The 18,505-nt window shown below is 32.8% G+C and overlaps 2 protein-coding genes across 2 annotated transcripts; both read left to right on the top strand.

Annotated features, from left to right (window-relative positions):
• Positions 1 to 3,300: 3,300 nt before the first annotated feature.
• Positions 3,301 to 8,675, top strand: LOC134672032 (chaoptin-like). Its single transcript, XM_063529931.1, has 2 exons — positions 3,301 to 3,332; positions 5,332 to 8,675. The coding sequence occupies exons 1-2, from the start codon at positions 3,317 to 3,319 to the stop codon at positions 8,673 to 8,675; spliced, it is 3,360 nt and encodes a 1,119-aa protein (XP_063386001.1). The 5' UTR covers positions 3,301 to 3,316.
• A 1,563-nt stretch (positions 8,676 to 10,238) lies between these two features.
• Positions 10,239 to 14,248, top strand: LOC134672249 (toll-like receptor 3). The gene is made up of 2 exons (XM_063530147.1): positions 10,239 to 10,242; positions 11,071 to 14,248. The coding sequence occupies exons 1-2, from the start codon at positions 10,239 to 10,241 to the stop codon at positions 14,232 to 14,234; spliced, it is 3,168 nt and encodes a 1,055-aa protein (XP_063386217.1). The 3' UTR covers positions 14,235 to 14,248.
• The last annotated feature ends 4,257 nt before the right edge of the window (positions 14,249 to 18,505 follow it).

The raw sequence follows: 18,505 nt of genomic DNA, 5'->3' as shown, positions 1-18,505 counted from the left end.
TGACAACAAGTAAACCTATAATTGTAATCAAAGAAAATGCTACTTCGGGTAGTCTACTTTCCTACATTAACAAAATCAAGCAAGACTTGGAAGACACTTTAGCTGTTGAAAGACAAAATGTTTTACAGTTGGATGATAAAATTAATAAACTTAATTCAAAAATAGATTTTTCAATGACAACGAAGATTCCCATGCATGAGAAATTGCTTAAAACCAAAGACGAAGAAAAGCAAAACTCTGTTTTTACCGAGGTTTGTGTGGGTTTGATTTTGGTAATTTTGATTTGTTTTATTTTGTATAAGATATACAAATCTGAACTCTATCTACCCAGAGGCCGGTCGCGCACTAGTGCGAGTAGCAGACGAAATATAGCGGAGTCTATGGAAAGTGCGCAATTATAAACTTTAAAGCTTTTGTGCTATTTATGATATGTTATGCAATATATATTTATTTATTTATTTAAGCTTTATTGCACAAAGTATATACAAAAATGTACAAATGGCGGACTTAATGCCAAATGGCATTCTCTACCAGTCAACCATAGGGCCAAACAGACATCTACAATTGGTGCAGAGAGAGAAATATACTTATTCAGTGAATAAAAAAAGCAAACTATACATATAAACTACATAAATAAATAAAATATATATAAACTACTACATATTTATACAATACATACTATAAATATAATAATGATGGATATTATTCGAACTCTTGTTTTAGCAAATGCTTACGCAACAACCGCTTAAAAGAAAACTTACTTGGAGCTTGTCTAATATTTATATATATACATATATCAATCATATATGAATCTTGTATGATCGTTAAATGATATCATTAAAACAAAATGCTATGTGTATAATGATTAATAGCTGTTATGTGGCCTTTGGGTGTTGTTAAAGAGCATATGAAGAGGAAATCGTAGTGCCTCATTTTCATGCTACATATTATATCATCAAAAATGTATGATATTAGATTTATTCAGAGATTGTCCGAATGAAAACATGTGTGTTAATAGGAGCGATAAATCTAATTTTGAATTGAATTTAAATACAGTAAACAGCAATTTAAATTGTTATAACACATACGCTAACTCATCAAATATTCCTGTATTACTTATATACCCATGTTACATTTTATGTTTCTTTTCTTTATGATAATTTATTTATATTAGGATCTTCATTACACAAAATACATAGCTTAGTCACAATATTTGTTAAAACACTGTCACTTAAAGTAGCCTAAACTAATTGTCTGACTTGTTTAGATGTAAATAACAATAAAAATTCAATTTGTAATGGACATTTTATCAAGTTCTTGACTTAATAAATTACAACTCATTTATTTGTTGTCATTATTTGTAGTAAGTGTACCTACATACATATTAAATAAGTTTTTTCAATGTCGTTTCATTACTTTTCACCATTTGGAGAACAACCCGCGTCACTCAATATGAGCTCATTTTTAGGGTTCCGTACCCAAAGGGTAAAACGGGACCCTATTACTAAGACTTCGCTGTCCGTCCGTCCATCCGTCCGTCCGTCCGTCCGTCCGTCCGTCTGTCACCAGGCTGTATCTCACGAACCGTGATAGCTAGACAGTTGAAATTTTCACAGATGATGTATTTCTGTTGCCGCTATAACAACAAATACTAAAAACAGAATAAAATAAAGATTTAAATGGGGCTCCCATACAACAAACGTGATTTTTGACCAAAGTTAAGCAACGTCGGGAGTGGTCAGTATTTGGATGGGTGACCGTTTTTGTTTTTGCTTTTTTTTGTTTTTTTTTTTGCATTATGGTACGGAACCCTTCGTGCGCGAGTCCGACTCGCACTTGCCCGGTTTTTTCATTCGAAACTCATGACACTCATAGTGTGCAAGCAAGACATATCTATATACGCGCATAGCGCTGTTACACTCAAACATGTGAGCGATGTGCGAAGCCGCATCCAATGTCAAGCCCGTCTACGAGTACATGCGATATGCTGTCAAAGCATGCTGTCAGCAAAACTGATAAAAGTTTAGCTTGATCCTATATATTTGACAAAAAAATATAGAATAATATACGAAGTCCGCCATTTGTACATTTTATTTGTATGTTGTTCAATAAAGTTTAAATAAATAAATTATAGTCTTTAATCAAACCAATTCGGAGCAAATTAAGCAGCTAGAAGTAAAATTAAAACATTTTCTAACATGCTCTAATCTTTAGGTTTTGTTGTTTTTGTTTTCTAATGATATTATGTCATTAACTGTTTTTGTTAAATGGTTTTTCTTATCTGCTTATGGGCCCCTAATTCGAATACAATAATTGCGATAGTTCTGTGCTTACATTGCAACATACCACTCGTGTCAGTATATCGAACAATAATACGGGTAAGTAAAAATAATTACGTTTGATGTATTAATTTTATTAGTCTTTAAATTCTTAACAATAACTACCGTTGAAACTTTAATTTTATAGTTTAAATCTCTCTAGTGCAGGGGTCACCAAATGCGGGCCCGGGTCCGGACCGCCGGCCTAATATTAACAAACTCTAGTAGAAACTGACCACGATGGACATATTATTTAAAAAACCGGAGCCCTGAAGAAACTAATTGGTGACCCCTGCTCTACTGTGATCTAATTGATTAAAATAATGCCTTCCTACGTATATATGTATTTAAATATTTGTAAATATGTATGTATATGATATATAATATATCGTTGTGTAAGTACCCACAACACAAGTCTTATTGAGCTTACTGTGGGACTTAGTCAATTTGTGTAATAATGTTCTATAATATTTATTTTATATTTCATAAATTTTTTGAGCTACGCCATAATGTTCGCTACATTATGGCGTAGCTCAATAAATGTATTTATTATGTCACGTGACGTATTTAATTATTTTCAGCGTGTAGTCAACTACACTTATAGTTTTGCCATGTCTGTCTGCCAGAAAGCTGCAAATTGTCATGTATACATATATATTATATCAATCACGGCGCAATTATATCAACTGGAATAAATAAATATTTATAAGGAACCTTGTGTACACCATGCTGCAAAAGTGCATTCCCACTTTATGAATGGAATTCATTCTTTGGAATGAGTTTATTTATTTATTTCGAACATCAAATTTGAAAGAAAGACTTAGATGTCGTTCATCACTGTATCGAATTGAGGCTTAAATTTCGGATTATTAGAAAATAAAATACTTACCTACACTTGGTTTTAAACTAAATATATAAATAAACAAACCTATATTAAACATACCTATTATTATTTTCAGCTGCAGTGACAGATAACCAACCCAATATTATGAACAAAGATGAACTTGATCCTGTGTAAGTATCGTTATTATTTTGCATCATTATTATTAATAATTACAGGTCAATTCCAACGTACTTTTCATATCTGAACTCTAACAATCAATAATTGTCATCCGCGCGTTCATTTCGCTCGGACTTATCCGTACAAGAGTTACTGTCATGGTAAATTATGTAGCTACAGTACATTTTCTGCCATCTTTCGACAGACGATTAAAACTGTTAGAACGCCATTTGACTTTGTCATTTACTCTTTCACTGATATGTGTTAACTTGTTAAATATTAATATTAACGCCATCTACTCGAGAGTAGGCTGAAGGTTATGGCACCATCGCTGTAAAAGATTGCACCATAGCTTTAGCCTATAGTCGAGTAGATGGCGTTAATATTAATATTTAATAAGTTAACACATATCAGTGAAAGAATAAGGATCAAAGTCAAATGGTGTTCTAACAGTTTTATCATCTGTCGAAAGATGGCAGTAAATTTACAGTCGCTACATAATTTACTTTGACAATCCGTCTCTGTGCACTCTATTCGCTTTGGTTCATGTATTAGCCCGAGTAAGACGCACGGGCCAGTGACAGCTATTAGCTGACATTCAGATATCGTTTTGATGTCAAGTGTACGTTCGAATTGGTCTCTTAGGGCCCGATTCGGATTTTGAAATAGACATCTATTAGATATCTTTTAGACATCACATACAAGATACGATAACGATATGTTCTAACCTGTCCAATTTGACATTTGCGCGATTCTGGAGAGTACTTGAACGATTTCCACAGGATATGACTTAGAGATCCAATTCACATCAAATAGATATCTTACTCTATCTAACGTAAAAGTGACATTGGTTGCCCGAATTGCGTTGCAAAAGAGAACTAGTTGACATCTAAACTATAACGTATCTAGAATGGATCTTGTACGTGTCGTCTCTTGTGAATATCTTGAAGTTCGATTACGGCAGTTAGTCTCATTTGGTAGAGATTTTAAAATTTATAAACAATATTTTGACCAAGTCAAAGAATTCTACGATTAGTTTAAACAATTCAATGATAAAAGGTAATTTTAAGATATCCCAATATACACCTAATTTCTTTAGGTACAGTCAAGTGTAAAAATATGGGTGCACACTGCACACATACTCGAAAATATGTGCCATAGCTCTTATGTCAGCGAATTTAGAACTATGGGACATATTCTTGAGTAAGTTATATGTACAAATCAAATGGTTCAAATGGTGTATGTGTATGTGTTGTGTATGGTGTGTGTATGTAAGTTGTATGTATTTTTACACTTTACTGTACAATCACGGAATTTGAAGGTTTGTCACTTTTAAACCTTAATGGCATTACATAGAATCGAAAAGTGACAATCCTTCAAATTCTGTGACTATTGATTATTACTCGCTAAACATTATTAGGATTTTTTTTACTCGTGTTAAGAGCCCTTCAACGTGCACACTAGCGCCACAGCTAAATAATCGTAATTATTTAAATTTAACGAAAAATATTGAAAAAAGGTAGTAAGGCCGCTACGGACTGTATTGTGTATTTAAGTAACTTTTGAATACATCAAACTAGTTTTTGGGTCAAACAGATCACTGTGTTACGTTCTTTCCTGTGGACATACACAAAGTTAAGGGCTATAAAGATTAATTTTCTTATTTAACCCTTATCCACGTAAAAAGGTCCTCCTTTTATTTACAGAACTATGATAAAATCATTACTTACATGCCCACAAGCTGTTAACTATTGCCCACAGGAGAGAAAACTAGCGTGTTCGCGCGAACCTTTTTCTCTCCTCTCTCCAGGAAAGAACGTAACACAGTGATCTGTTTGACCCTTTTATGTTGCTGGTTTCGTCAATCTAGGAACTCAAAACAAAAACGGCCGTTTTAACTTTGGACGCATAATTTCACATATTGCACTTCCAGTGGTCCATGATAATCAAAAATAATCTTATCCTAAGAAAAATCAAGTCCCTTAACTAACTAAGCCATTTGATGTGTTTCAGATAAACTGGTGACAGTATGTGTGATAGTCGAGTGCTACTCGGAATCACTGTTCCCAATGCATGATGGATGCACCCAACCGTATGATGATACAACCAATCCCGACGAGTGCACTCATACGGTGTATTGCCGCAGTTTCGTATCCCAAATAATCCATTCGTACCCGGAACAATGTCAAAATTTTGTTTATGACGAAAATGGTAATCAATATCACCCTATCAGTGTTGTATTAAAATACGAATACAATGAAGATTATTTTCCTAGATTTAGTCATGATTATGATAGGGAAAAAATATATTCATTAGATTTAAGTGACAGTAATGAGGATTTCGCATTTATTCCTACTTTCGAGCATATGCCCAATTTGGCTATATTAAAAATTTCAAGATGTTCACTGGTCAACGCGAAGCTTTCGAATAGAAATGATCTTCCTGCGCTCAAATATGTAGACTTTTCAGAAAACAACATAAACAATATCCAGGTAGTTCCCGGTGAACATGAATACAAGACGCTGGAGAAATTAAATCTATCACATAATTATTTAGTTAGCATACCAGAAGCCATTTTCGATTCATTTCCGAATATAGAATCACTAGATTTGTCTCATAATTATATCTATACACTAGACATAATGTCTTTTGAAGGTTTGAGAAAACTTTTGTATTTAAATCTTTCATACAACCGACTAGCCAAAATCGATTCGTCTCTTTTGAGATTTTATAACTTGATAACATTAGATCTAGGCCATAATAATATACAAGTAATAAAATCCAGTGATTTTGGAAAGTTAGTCAATTTAAAGACTATTAAACTTGATTTTAATGAAATAAATACCATTGAAAAGAATGTGTTTGACAATATGGCATCATTGACAACAATCGACCTACGAAACAATTACTTAGAAAGTATTGATAGAGACACGTTTATAAATGTCACAAAATTAACGACCGTCTACCTTTCTAGAAACAAATTAAAACTCTTTCCTAAAAATATGTTCCAAGGTAAAGTTATATTTAATTTTACTATAGAGGGCAATGAATTAGAAGGGTCACTTGAAAGAGGTTCTTTTGAAGGATTGGCTATGGTAACGGAACTAGATTTAAGTGGCCAACATTTAACCTCGGTAGAAAACTACGCATTTGCTGGTCTTCAAAATTTAAAGACGTTGCTGTTGAACAACAATGACATGGAATCATTAAGTAACTATTCCTTTAAAGGTTTACACTATTTGAATTGCTTGGATTTGTCATATAATAAAATACAAAAACTGGATATTGTGACCGAAGACCTCACAGGACTGCAAATATTAACACTGCATCACAACAAAATAACATATATTTCGAGTAATAATTTCATAGCATTGGGATCGTTGCAGTTGCTTGATTTATCTCATAATAACATATCACATTTAGGGTCTAACTCTTTCCGTTATTTGCAAAGTTTGTTAAATTTCAAAATTTCTGACAACCCCCTCCACGGTTCGATAGAAGAGAAAACTTTTGACGGTTTAAGCTCTTTGCCAAGTCTTGATATTTCTGGGACTTTGATAACTACTGTTAATAATGGCTCATTTATGGGTATGTCTCTTTTGAGGGAACTAAATGTTTCACATAGTAACATAAGCGAACTACAATATAATTCTTTGTCTTACGCGAGCAATATTCGAACAATTGATCTGTCATATAATCGACTGAGTGAATTCGACGTTAATACAACTGACTTGAGATATCTGAAAACTTTAGTGTTAAATAATAATATGTTACAAACCATTTCACAAACATTATTTAATGGACTTAGCATTCTAAGTACGGTTATTTTGTCGCACAATCACATTCGAACGATACACAAAGAAGCGTTTTACGCTTTACAGGATATTCGTAATTTGGATTTATCATATAACCTGGAATTAGAATTTGATGTATCGTTAGTAGAAAAAGCTCAAAATCTAGCAAACTTATTTCTTTCGGGAACAAAAGCCGATGTAACTTTTGACAAAGTCAATGATATACCTCTAGCTAAATTAGAAATGGCTCATTCAAATATACAGAACATAAGCCAGTTAAAATTACATAAACTGCAACGTTTAGAAACATTAGTGTTAAGTAATAATGGCGTTTCAAAACTTGAAGTGGGTGCCTTATCTAATTTGACAGCACTTAGACAGCTAGACCTTAGTTACAATAACTTATATTACATCCAACCAGGAGTTTTCAAAGACAACACCTATTTGAAATTATTAAACATTTCTCACAATATGATAATGGAAATTAATTACGGAATTTTCCGAGGTCTTCTTTACGTGGAAATTATAGATTTGTCATATAATAAGATAAAAAGTTTACACCGATCAAGATTTTACGATATTGAGCATTTAAATACTCTCATAGTAGATAATAATGAAATTGACTTCATTTCCGACGATGAGTTCGTAGGAACTGGTTTGTCTAAACTCAGCATAGGGGGTAATCCGCTACCTTGTGAGATATTGGTCAATATAGAGAAAAAGAGCTACGAGATGAGTATAACGTCTATTAGTAATGATTTAACCAAAGAAAATGTGAACGGAGTTACTTGTAACAAAAATAGCCATAATGACAATGTTAAACCTACGTCGGCGCCAATTGAACACGACAAATTGCTCCTCGACATAAGAAATATACTATACAATGTGTCTCAAAAGCAGACATTCAAAGAACAAGACGGAATTATAAACCACGAGTCTTCCCTCACCAATTTAACTAAACAACAAATAACTTTGATTCAAAATTTGTCTTCAGTTAGTAATTTGACTCTGGATTTAGTTAATCTGAATAATAATACTAATTTACTTTTACAAAAACTTAATCAAGACAGCATAAATTTGACTTCGACCTTAGTTAATGCAAACAGCAATACAAACTTACTTTTAGGGAGACTATTGCGTGTGTTAACATCAAAAGACTCTATATCCAAAACGACCATCGAACCAATACGTGTGGATAAAGAAAATACCACGTCAGATCATTTAATTCCTTACATCAACAAAATTAAACAAAACTTAGAAGAGACTATAGCTGTAGAGAAACAGAATACAATTCTTGACCTTAATAGTAAAATAGAGAAGCTAAATTCTCGAATAGATTCAATTTCAGCTGCAAAACCTACTCACGAAAAGTTACTCGGAACAAATGAAGACAGGCAAAAAACTTCAATGTTTACAGAGGTTTGTGTAGGATTGATTTTGGCAATTCTAGTCGGTTTTGTTTTATTTAAAGTTTATAAATCTAGGGTGTATGTACCCAGTGCCCGGTCACTGACGAGTAGTACACGGAACATTGCTGAATCTATGGAAAGTGCGCATTTGTAACAAATCAAATAACCCCAATAAGTAGTAATAACAATAAGTAATTTAACCCTGTATTTCACCGGCCAGCTGGCTACTAATCCACTGTTAACTAACAATTCGAATCCTCGTTAAAAAAAATAAGACTCGGTATTCCTACAAAAATTAACCTACCTACATTTAGAATTCTTACATTATTTTGCATTTATTTGTAGGTATTGTGCATTTGTATGAAAATGTAGTTTAACTGAAACTTCTTTATTGCGATTATTTTTACTTTCCTATTCAGAAATTGTTAAGCTTTAACTTAAAACTGTTACGGTTTATATTTCATAAAATAAATGCCTAAAATCTAAATGTGTAATTTTTTTATTCCTTAATACCTACCTACTTACAGGACAGCATTTTTTATCTCAGTATTTTAAGCTTTTCTAGAGTAACCACCGAAAACTTACCTCAAACTGAAGTAAATACGAAGCTCAATCAATCTTAATTATGAACATTATTATTTTTCTGCATATCTGCAGTCAGCAGCAGAAGTAAAGGTCGAAAATAAGAAACAGGAGTTACTTACAAATTCACTAGAAAACAACTTTGTTGGTGAGAGTAAAAGAACTTGTGGTCGACAATTTAGACACTACACCAGGGGCCGCAGCCAAAAAGGTTTCGTTTATCGACAATCGCCAATCGAAAAGCATAAATGTGTCAGGACACCTACGCTACGCTATGAAAAGTTACGTGGCAATTTCCATACATTATTTAAGTTTCGACTGGCGTATTTCAGTTTTAATTGACGTTTAAACAAAGGATTGTTATTTGGTTAAGCCCCCTAGGGTTTTTGCCAAGGTAGAAAACATTGATCGTAAAGGAAACATTTATGGGAATGGCAGGTGATGCAAACGAAGTCATGTGGTTATTTTTTTAGCTTTAATGCGTTTCGATTGACGATTGTCACTTTGGTACATAATCGGCTGTTTCCTTATGAATGCGTTGTTGACTGAACTTCATAGTGTTAACTTTTTTACAGTTATACAGGGTGTGTCTGACCATGGGGCTTTGAATCCAGGGCTCGATTCTACTCGCTAAACTGAGCTACTTTTATTATTGCATCAACCCCGAAATCCCGAAAAAAATTTTTACTTTTTCATACATTTTGGCTGATCAGATGTCGACGTTTTCTGTGGAAAAGCCAAAAAAATTTCCCCGATTTTAGGGTTGGTCCCATAGTAAAAGTAGCTCTGTTTAGCGAGTAAAATCAAGCCCTGGATTTAAAGCCCCATGGTCAGACATACCATGTATATGCAGGGCATTATGTGTAATTGAGTATATGCCTTTATCCATTCTCATATATTTATATTGCGGTTCCGCGTCAATTTCCTATGACTGAATGATAACGCCGAGATTAATGTGTATGTAAAAAAAGGAAGCCACCAGTGCCAAACCAACCGCCTACTGTTCCGCATATATTGTTACAATGTCAATTTAAAAAATATATATAGGTACATAAACACGGGTAACGGTTTCAAATAATACCAATAGTGTTCTTTATGTTCTTCACTAGAAAACGTATGAAGGGATTTTTCAAAAATGGGTAAGTTCGATGTGTTTATATATTATCCAAAGTAGGGCAAAATGTGGATTCCAATCCAGTTTCGTAATATTTTTAAGAAATGTATACGGTCCGGAACTCGAAGCTTTATGTATGTATGGGATATACATCTTTCTTATGGAAGGCTCTCTGTCGCCCGTCATCTCATCATTCACTTGCGTTCGTTTCATATCATCTTTCACACAGTCCATCCACCTTTTCCTCGGTTTTCACCTTTCAGTTTGTAAATATTGTTTACCTAACCGTTAAACATCAAATTAGGGTCAACAATTAAGTTCGCCTTTGTACCTTTATTTATGTTAATATTATGTAAACCTATGTTGTGTACAATAAAGTGATTACTACTACTACTACTGCAACAATTTATTTATTATGAGTAAGCGTTAGGTATACTTATAGTCCGACCAGAAATTGTAGACATTTATTGTGGAGGGCGCCATCTACAGCTCGCTGTATAAATGCATTAGGCAGTAGGTACCTAAAATATACCCAAATCGTTAACTAAGTGGAACTCAGGAAAAATGCCCATTATTCGGAATGTTTTTGACCCATTACTCTTAATTTTGTTGTCACATTTGATTTTATCATAACTAGATACGATTTCACGTTTTGTTATGTGACTTGTGAGTTGCTGGTATAAATTACAAATCATTTAGAAGGTTATGATACTGACGGCCCACGCAAATAATTTTGATAAGAGTGTTTTTAACATTGTAGTTAATAATACGATTGGCTCATACCAAGTTTGAAAAAAAAAACAGAAAATAGCTAACATTATAACTTCCTAAAACAATTATTGTTTCATTTCAGATTACGCAATAGCGAAAAGGATCGTAGTATTTCTGATAACACTTGTAGCAGCAAGTGAACTAGTAAAAGCAGGCTGCGAGCTGAATGATTTAGAGCGACGAATTTGTGAAGCTGAATTATCCTGCTCTTACGACTTCGAGCCAGGATTAAGTCTAGTCACAGACTGGTCCTGCATACAGCATGACTACAATGATTATAACTACGGTTTTGACGAAGATTACATTATTTACTTAAAAGCAGACAACATCGACGAAACACATTCACTCAATCCATTCAACTTGATTTACCAGCTAAGCGATCATATACATACCCTATCGATTACAAACGGAAAAATGAATTCGATTCCAGGAGGACTTTTTTATTTAAATAAGGCGACAATGATAGATCTTTCACAAAACACGATAGAATTGATAAATTTAGATGTATTCTCGAAACTGATTAGTTTAAACGTGCTTAATGTATCCTGCAACCAAATAGCGGATTTAGAAGATTATGAGAGAATGACTGCCACTGGCTTCAGTCAAGTACATACAATAGATTTGAGTCATAATGCTATTAAAGATATACCTGATAACTATTTCAGTCGATTTCCAAATCTACTTCACTTAAATCTTTCCCACAATTATATCAAAAGCTTCGGAGTACTTGCATTTGAAGGCTTAATACAGCTCCAAACACTGCATATCTCAGATAACGAACTAACTAAAATAGGTGTCGTTTTTGCAAGTCTAACAAATATAAAAGAATTGTTTTTAGATCACAACTATTTAACAAAAATAGAGAAAAGCGATTTTAACACGATGTCCACATTGGAAAAACTTAATTTAAGTTGGAATAGTTTATTTGGTTTTGAAGACGAAACGTTTGATCCCTTGGTTGCATTAAGAAAATTGGATTTAAGCAGTAATAAAATTAATACTATCACAAAAAAAATATTTCTGCATAACTGTAACCTACAATCACTAGATATATCATTGAATGTTATTTCTAAAATAGAACCAGGAGCATTTGAGGGAAAACATATACAAGAATTTAATATCAATGATAATCCGATTTCAGGGTATTTGCCCAAAAACACATTTCAAGGAATTTTCATGAAAAAACTTGACTTGAGTGGAGCTAACGTTACTGAGCTAGGTCCTGAGCTGTTTGAGGGGCAATTTAAATGTTTAAATTTCAGTAAAAATTCCATATCCAAAATACATAAAATTACATTTATCAAACTCGAACTGTTAACAGATCTTGACTTATCGTACAACCAATTGCAAAATATAGAATTTGACACTTCGAATTTGAGAAACCTTTCCTACTTCTATATCAACAATAATAAGATTAAAAAAATACCAAAATATATGTTTGCACACCTAACAAGTTTACAAGTGGTAGATTTATCTTATAATATAATCGAGGAAGTTGAAATGCAGTCATTTGAACACTTAAATAAATTAAAAATATTAAAGTTAAACAATAACCCTCTTTTGACAGTAATGCCTTCACAATTTTTTAAGGGACTGGTTTCATCTACTGTTCTCGATTTGTCTTACACTCATGTTAACATGATGAAGGATGGCGCACTTAATGGTATGAAGTTACTTAAAACGTTTAACTTATCATACAGTAATCTCACGGATTTGGAAACAAATGCATTTAGTGGGACTGGATCAATACAAGTTCTTGATTTATCATACAACCAATTAGAAACTTATTCCTTAAACAACACCAATATAAAACTAGTGGAAGAAATATATTTACAGTATAATAAACTAAAATATATAACGGACAAAATTTTTCTGGATTTAAGTGATTTGCGATTGCTGAGCCTTAAAGGTAATAACTTAATCGGCATTGAAAATAATGCTTTTAGAAATCTGCGAAATCTTCTAAAGTTAGATTTATCTGCCAACCAAGAAGTGGTGTTTAATTCGTCAATATTCTCTGGCTTGCAATCACTATCGGTGGTTTTACTTAGTAATATTACATCTAGATTTAACTTAGGGGATATTGTAAATACTTCGATCGCCGGTTTTGATTTGTCATCTTGCAATATAAGCGACATTAATTATGTCTTAGTAAACCCGATTATTACCCTTGAAAGGTTGAAATTGACTTCAAATAAAATTGTATCAATTAACAAATCATCATTCCAAAAGCTGCGGCAACTTTCATGGATCGATCTTAGCTATAATCAAATCTCCATTATACAACCAGGGTCTTTCAGTGATAATGAGGACCTTAGCGTTTTAGACTTGAGTAATAACTTACTGTCGTCGCTGATGTTTGGCGTTTTTGATGGATTGGTCAATTTAAACACTCTAGACTTGTCAAGCAACTTATTGCATAGTTTTAGTGCGAGCATATTTCACAATACACCTCGCATTCGATTTTTGTATCTAGACAATAATCTGATAGAATATTTGGATTTTAATCAGTTTGGCACTGAAAATATCAAAGAAATTTACTTAGGAGGTAACCGAATACCTTGTGATAGCTTAACTAAATTAAAAAAGATTTCCCACACTTTTGCTGCTAAAGCTAGGAATGGAATATATGACACAGAAAATGTAGATGGTATAACGTGTAACGGTATTAATAACGCAAATAAAAGTCATGTTAATGATACGGCACTAACACCCATTTCGTCTGTTTCTCTGAATGATTTTCAATCAGCAGTAGAAAAAATTATAAACCAAAGTGAATCATACTCAATAGAAAAGTTTCTAGAAGTGTTAAATAAAACGGAAACCAAAAATACTGCATTTCTCGAAAAGCTAATGAATAGCAACCACCAGGTCACTGGCGGTATATACCGGATTTTAGAAAATATACAAGAATATTTAAAACTTCAAAATAGTGTATCGGTTGATTCTCATCCTCCACTAACTGATGATTTAGATATCAATAACAATACCGATAAAAAAGTTCATTTCAAGAAACAAATTATGTTTGAAGAAGATGAACACAAAGCTCAGTCCAACGCAGACTCAAATTCGAAACAGTTGAAATATCCATTATATTTTATCGCCACTTGCCTTGCTGTGCTTCTGTGCATGGTAATCCTATTATTTGTGCTTTTAATCTTTAGGTTACGAAGTACGGGCAACGCGTATGGCAATAACTTATCGTGCAGTAGACAGCCGATTTCAAATATGATGGAAATGGAATAGATTTACATCAGTAGTATATACACGGTGTAACATGAGTAAACCGAATAATTTTAACAGCGTATTCCTGACCATATTTAGAGACAAAAATGTCCTATAAACTTTTTTGAAATTCGCCTAGTTTCAGAGATATTATTAATTAAAAATAAAACAAGTTTTTATTGTTACATAGTGTATAAGGCCTTTTTGATTGTGATGTTGCTGCTATGGGACGTAGTCTAAATGTCCTTATTGGTAGATGTCAAAAAGTGACAAGTAACACTTTGCAAAAAGTAGGTTTTACGAAAAAAAAATGTAAAATTCAATTTTAAGTGACAAGTTTACCAATAACATTTATTATTTATGTACAAATACATTCAAAAAATTGAAAAACACAACACAAAAAAAATAATTTTTTTTGGCGAAATTGACCTAAACTCATATTACATTTTTTACTTCTTTTGACCTCAGAAATGCGTCGTTAAAATTATTCGGTTTCCTCATGTTACACCGTGTATAAACTCATGGAGAAATTGAAACGAACGCAAAATAAGTTTTAATTACTTAGTGGATTACAGCAACTAAAATAATTTCAAAATTAGTAATTAAACTATTTTTTGCTTTCCTCTAAATTTGTTCGTGAGTGTATAAGTTCTCTTCTTTATTAGTTTTACAGGCCAAAATCATTGCTATAAAAGATATTGGCCAATATTTATATTTCATTTATCATACAAATATAAAATTACATATAATTATATTAATTGTGTGTCCTTATAGTGATTATGATTAATGATTACCAAATATACCTAATTTGTGTTTTGAAACCTTTACTAACATGAAGAGAAAAACATTGTACATATGTAACATAGTTTTGTAGTCGTAACTTACAATAGACTAAAAATAAATTGTACGTAAATGCACAAGCACCTGCTTATTTTTATTTTTCCAACAACATAGCTTGATCAAATGGTACATGTTCAGTTAAGGGTACCTATACGTTTACACGACTTATCGATATTTTTATGGTATCGTATCGATATTTATTTTTTACCCGAGATTGTATAGATAATTGCTCAATTCACTTCTATATACCTATGTATGTGTTGGTGTTAATTAGATTAAGTATTTTCTAAAGTGCTGTTGTGTGCTGTCTAAATTGATTTTTTTTTTTAATTTTCAATGCTAATTTTTAATAGATGGATACCTAATCACTGTCACTTAGAAATCATGCAATAAAAAGACGTTATTATTTTTGATAATATGGCTTTGTAATCGGCGTCATAAACTTATAATAAAAAGAAAGTAGTTTACAGTAATCGTAATAATTTATAGTTGTTGGGACTTTTGTAATTTTTAGAGTTACCTCTTACTAGTATGACTGGACGAATGACCTGTAATATCCCTTTTCCCTTTCTTTTTCCCTTTCCTTTTTTATACTTATATCTTTCAAAACTGTAATCAGAAGTGCTTAGGTAATCGGTATCATCACTATAATCATTATAATCAGACTCATCAGAGCTATATTGTATCGACTCTCTCGAGTAGAAAAGGGAAGAGACCGACCATCCGAAATACTCCCGTATTGCTTTTTCCATTTTCTTTTTTAGTCTCCGCCGATCTCCATAATTCAAGTCAAGCACCTTATTGAGTATAACATTTAATACTGTCTTAGTCTTGTCGACTATTGAAGAATCATTCATTCTGCCGTACTTTTTTAACTCGATAGTATAGTCGTAGAGTACTAAACTCGATTCAGGAGTGAAAATCGAATCCATGGCGTGTATAAACTTGACTCGATGACTTAATTTAACGTGTAAATCTTTTTTATATTGTTCGATTTCATATTTTATATCATCTTCATGCTTTTTTGACAATTTCCTAAGTCCTTTAGCTAATTTCGTAGTGTAGGTATGTCCCATATCGTTTAGACATCGGGACAATAATTTAACATAATTCGCTAGCCTTCTTTCTTCAGTGGTAGGAAAATCCAGTAAAGCATCGAAAAATAACCTTAGAAAGGACCCAAATATGCCAGTAGTCCGAAATATTGTATAATCCGTTATATTGTGAATTACAATTTTGCGAGAACTTGATATATCTAAACTAGCTGATACACTGACGTAAAAACAAACGAGAAACGAAACACAGACGTGTACAGCTAAGAACCGCATAGTTACTATGATGTTTAGGCAAAGTCATTTACTTAAATGGAGAGCCAATTTCACGGCTTGAAAATAATTAATAAGAATGACTAGGTATGAAGTTACGGTATTTAAACTACGTGGATATGGACAGCACGAGTCGAATCCTCAGTGAGTGAATTAAATATAGTCGAATGATGATATCCTGTGACTGGTTTTGTATGAAAGTATCCTCCTTATAATTAAGATTCAGGTATATTTCATTTAGCCCAGTAAAGATACGGTTTTACAAAATATTAATTATAATAGGTAGCCTATTTATTAATTTCATTCGATTTGAATATCGATATTTTTATATAGTATAATTACGCAAGAATCCTACAAATTAAATACATACCCACTTCCTTTTTTTTCTATTCAATTCAAATAACAATAATATTAAGTTTTCAAAGTATAATTTCTGTCTTTTATAATATAAGTTTTTTCTTCTTATGCAGTTTGTATCAGCATGTATATTTAAAAAAGTAAATCCATTATCTAATTTAAGATGTTCTATTATATGCGTAATACGACGATTCATATACAAAAAGATAAAGAAGTTAGAATTGTTTTGGACGCAAGAATTTATAAAACGTTGTTAATTTATTTAATAAAATATTTTATTCAATTTAAAACTCTCTTTTGATTTTAACCTCCTAAGCCCTGGTGTCTTTTAAGCGGAATAATACAAATCGAATTTTGAAATTTAATGTAAAAAAGAAGGTCCCCAATTCAAATATTGAATCTCATTTTATAAGAACAATACTACTTTTGGACCTTTCCAAGTTTTATACTCCTTAATAGCTCTCCTTAATTTCCTTTCAAGCGCTTGTCGGTCCCGGGAACGCAACTGACGAACCTTCTTCATTATTATGTCATTCAATAGCTTCTTAGTATCTTCTGAGATATATACATTTTCTTTTTTTCCATAATCTTTGAGCTTTTTAATGTAATTTTGAAAGATGATATTTTGACCCGGCTCAAATAGCGCATCCATGGCATTTAGGAACTTCATACGAAGTGGCATTTTATCTTGCAAGTCTTCTTTGTACTCCTTTATTATATCTTTAATATCAAAATCACGCATTCGTGACAGTTTCCTTAGTTTTGTGGAGAGTTTTTTTGGATAATCATATTTCAGTTCGTCTAAACATTTTGATAAAAGAATAATATACTTCGATAATTTTAACTTAGGATAGTCTTTCAATGTTTCGAAAAACTGACTCAGAAATGTTTGAAATATCTTGTCAGATCTTAAGGTGGTTCGCCTAGGTTACTCAAAACTTAACTCTCGCTAGATGGCACCACTTTTGCAAAATTTCAGGTTTTATTTTTTTGTGAAATGGTCATGGTATTTGTATACTTAAAAGTATGTTTCGCGCACTCTTTAAATAAATATTGAACAATTAAAGTAAACATTGAATACTTCATTGTGCAAAAACCACCTTTTTAATTCGACGGAGTGTTGCTGTCACGCTTTTTCCTAGTATTACTCACACATGCAAACAGTGTTTCCGTGATCCTTGTAGTAGACAATTTCACACAACGTAAGTATGTTGCATTGCAATAGCGTAACGGTATGTTCGTGGAAATAACTACGTGCAAAAGGATTGGGGTTCAAGACTGGTGCGAGTAGGTAATTTCTTTTTGTTTCTCCTTTGTGTTATCTTACCTTTAAACGAGCAATTATTATATATATGTTACTGTAAAAGCCCGAAGTACGGCAAAACCTAGGATTTACCGGTAAAACCTAGGTTTTACCGATGCCGATCGGTAAAAGCCCGAAATGTTAAATCTTACTAGTTTACTTCGGGCTTTTACCAACACCGATATGGTAAATCCTAGGTCTTACCACGGCAACCGGTAAAGTTTGAATCATGCACTGATTCTTGAGATTATTAGATGAAAAGTAGGTAGGTTTGGATCTCCCGGTTCTGCTGAAGGTGAAAGAGAACTCTACTAGCCTGCATCGTGGCTAGGCACCCAGGTTTAGGTATAGTTAACTTTAAAACCGAATCTGCAGCTGGCCACTTTATTGAGTAATAGAAACGCGTTCCGTATGTGTTTCGCTTTCCAGATGACCAGGGTGCCTAGCCAAGGTGCCAATGGTTTACG

Source organism: Cydia fagiglandana, chromosome 16 (assembly GCF_963556715.1).
Source record: "Cydia fagiglandana chromosome 16, ilCydFagi1.1, whole genome shotgun sequence".
NCBI classification, from domain to species: Eukaryota; Metazoa; Arthropoda; class Insecta; order Lepidoptera; family Tortricidae; genus Cydia; species Cydia fagiglandana.
This window is presented reverse-complemented; position numbering and strand designations above follow the sequence as displayed.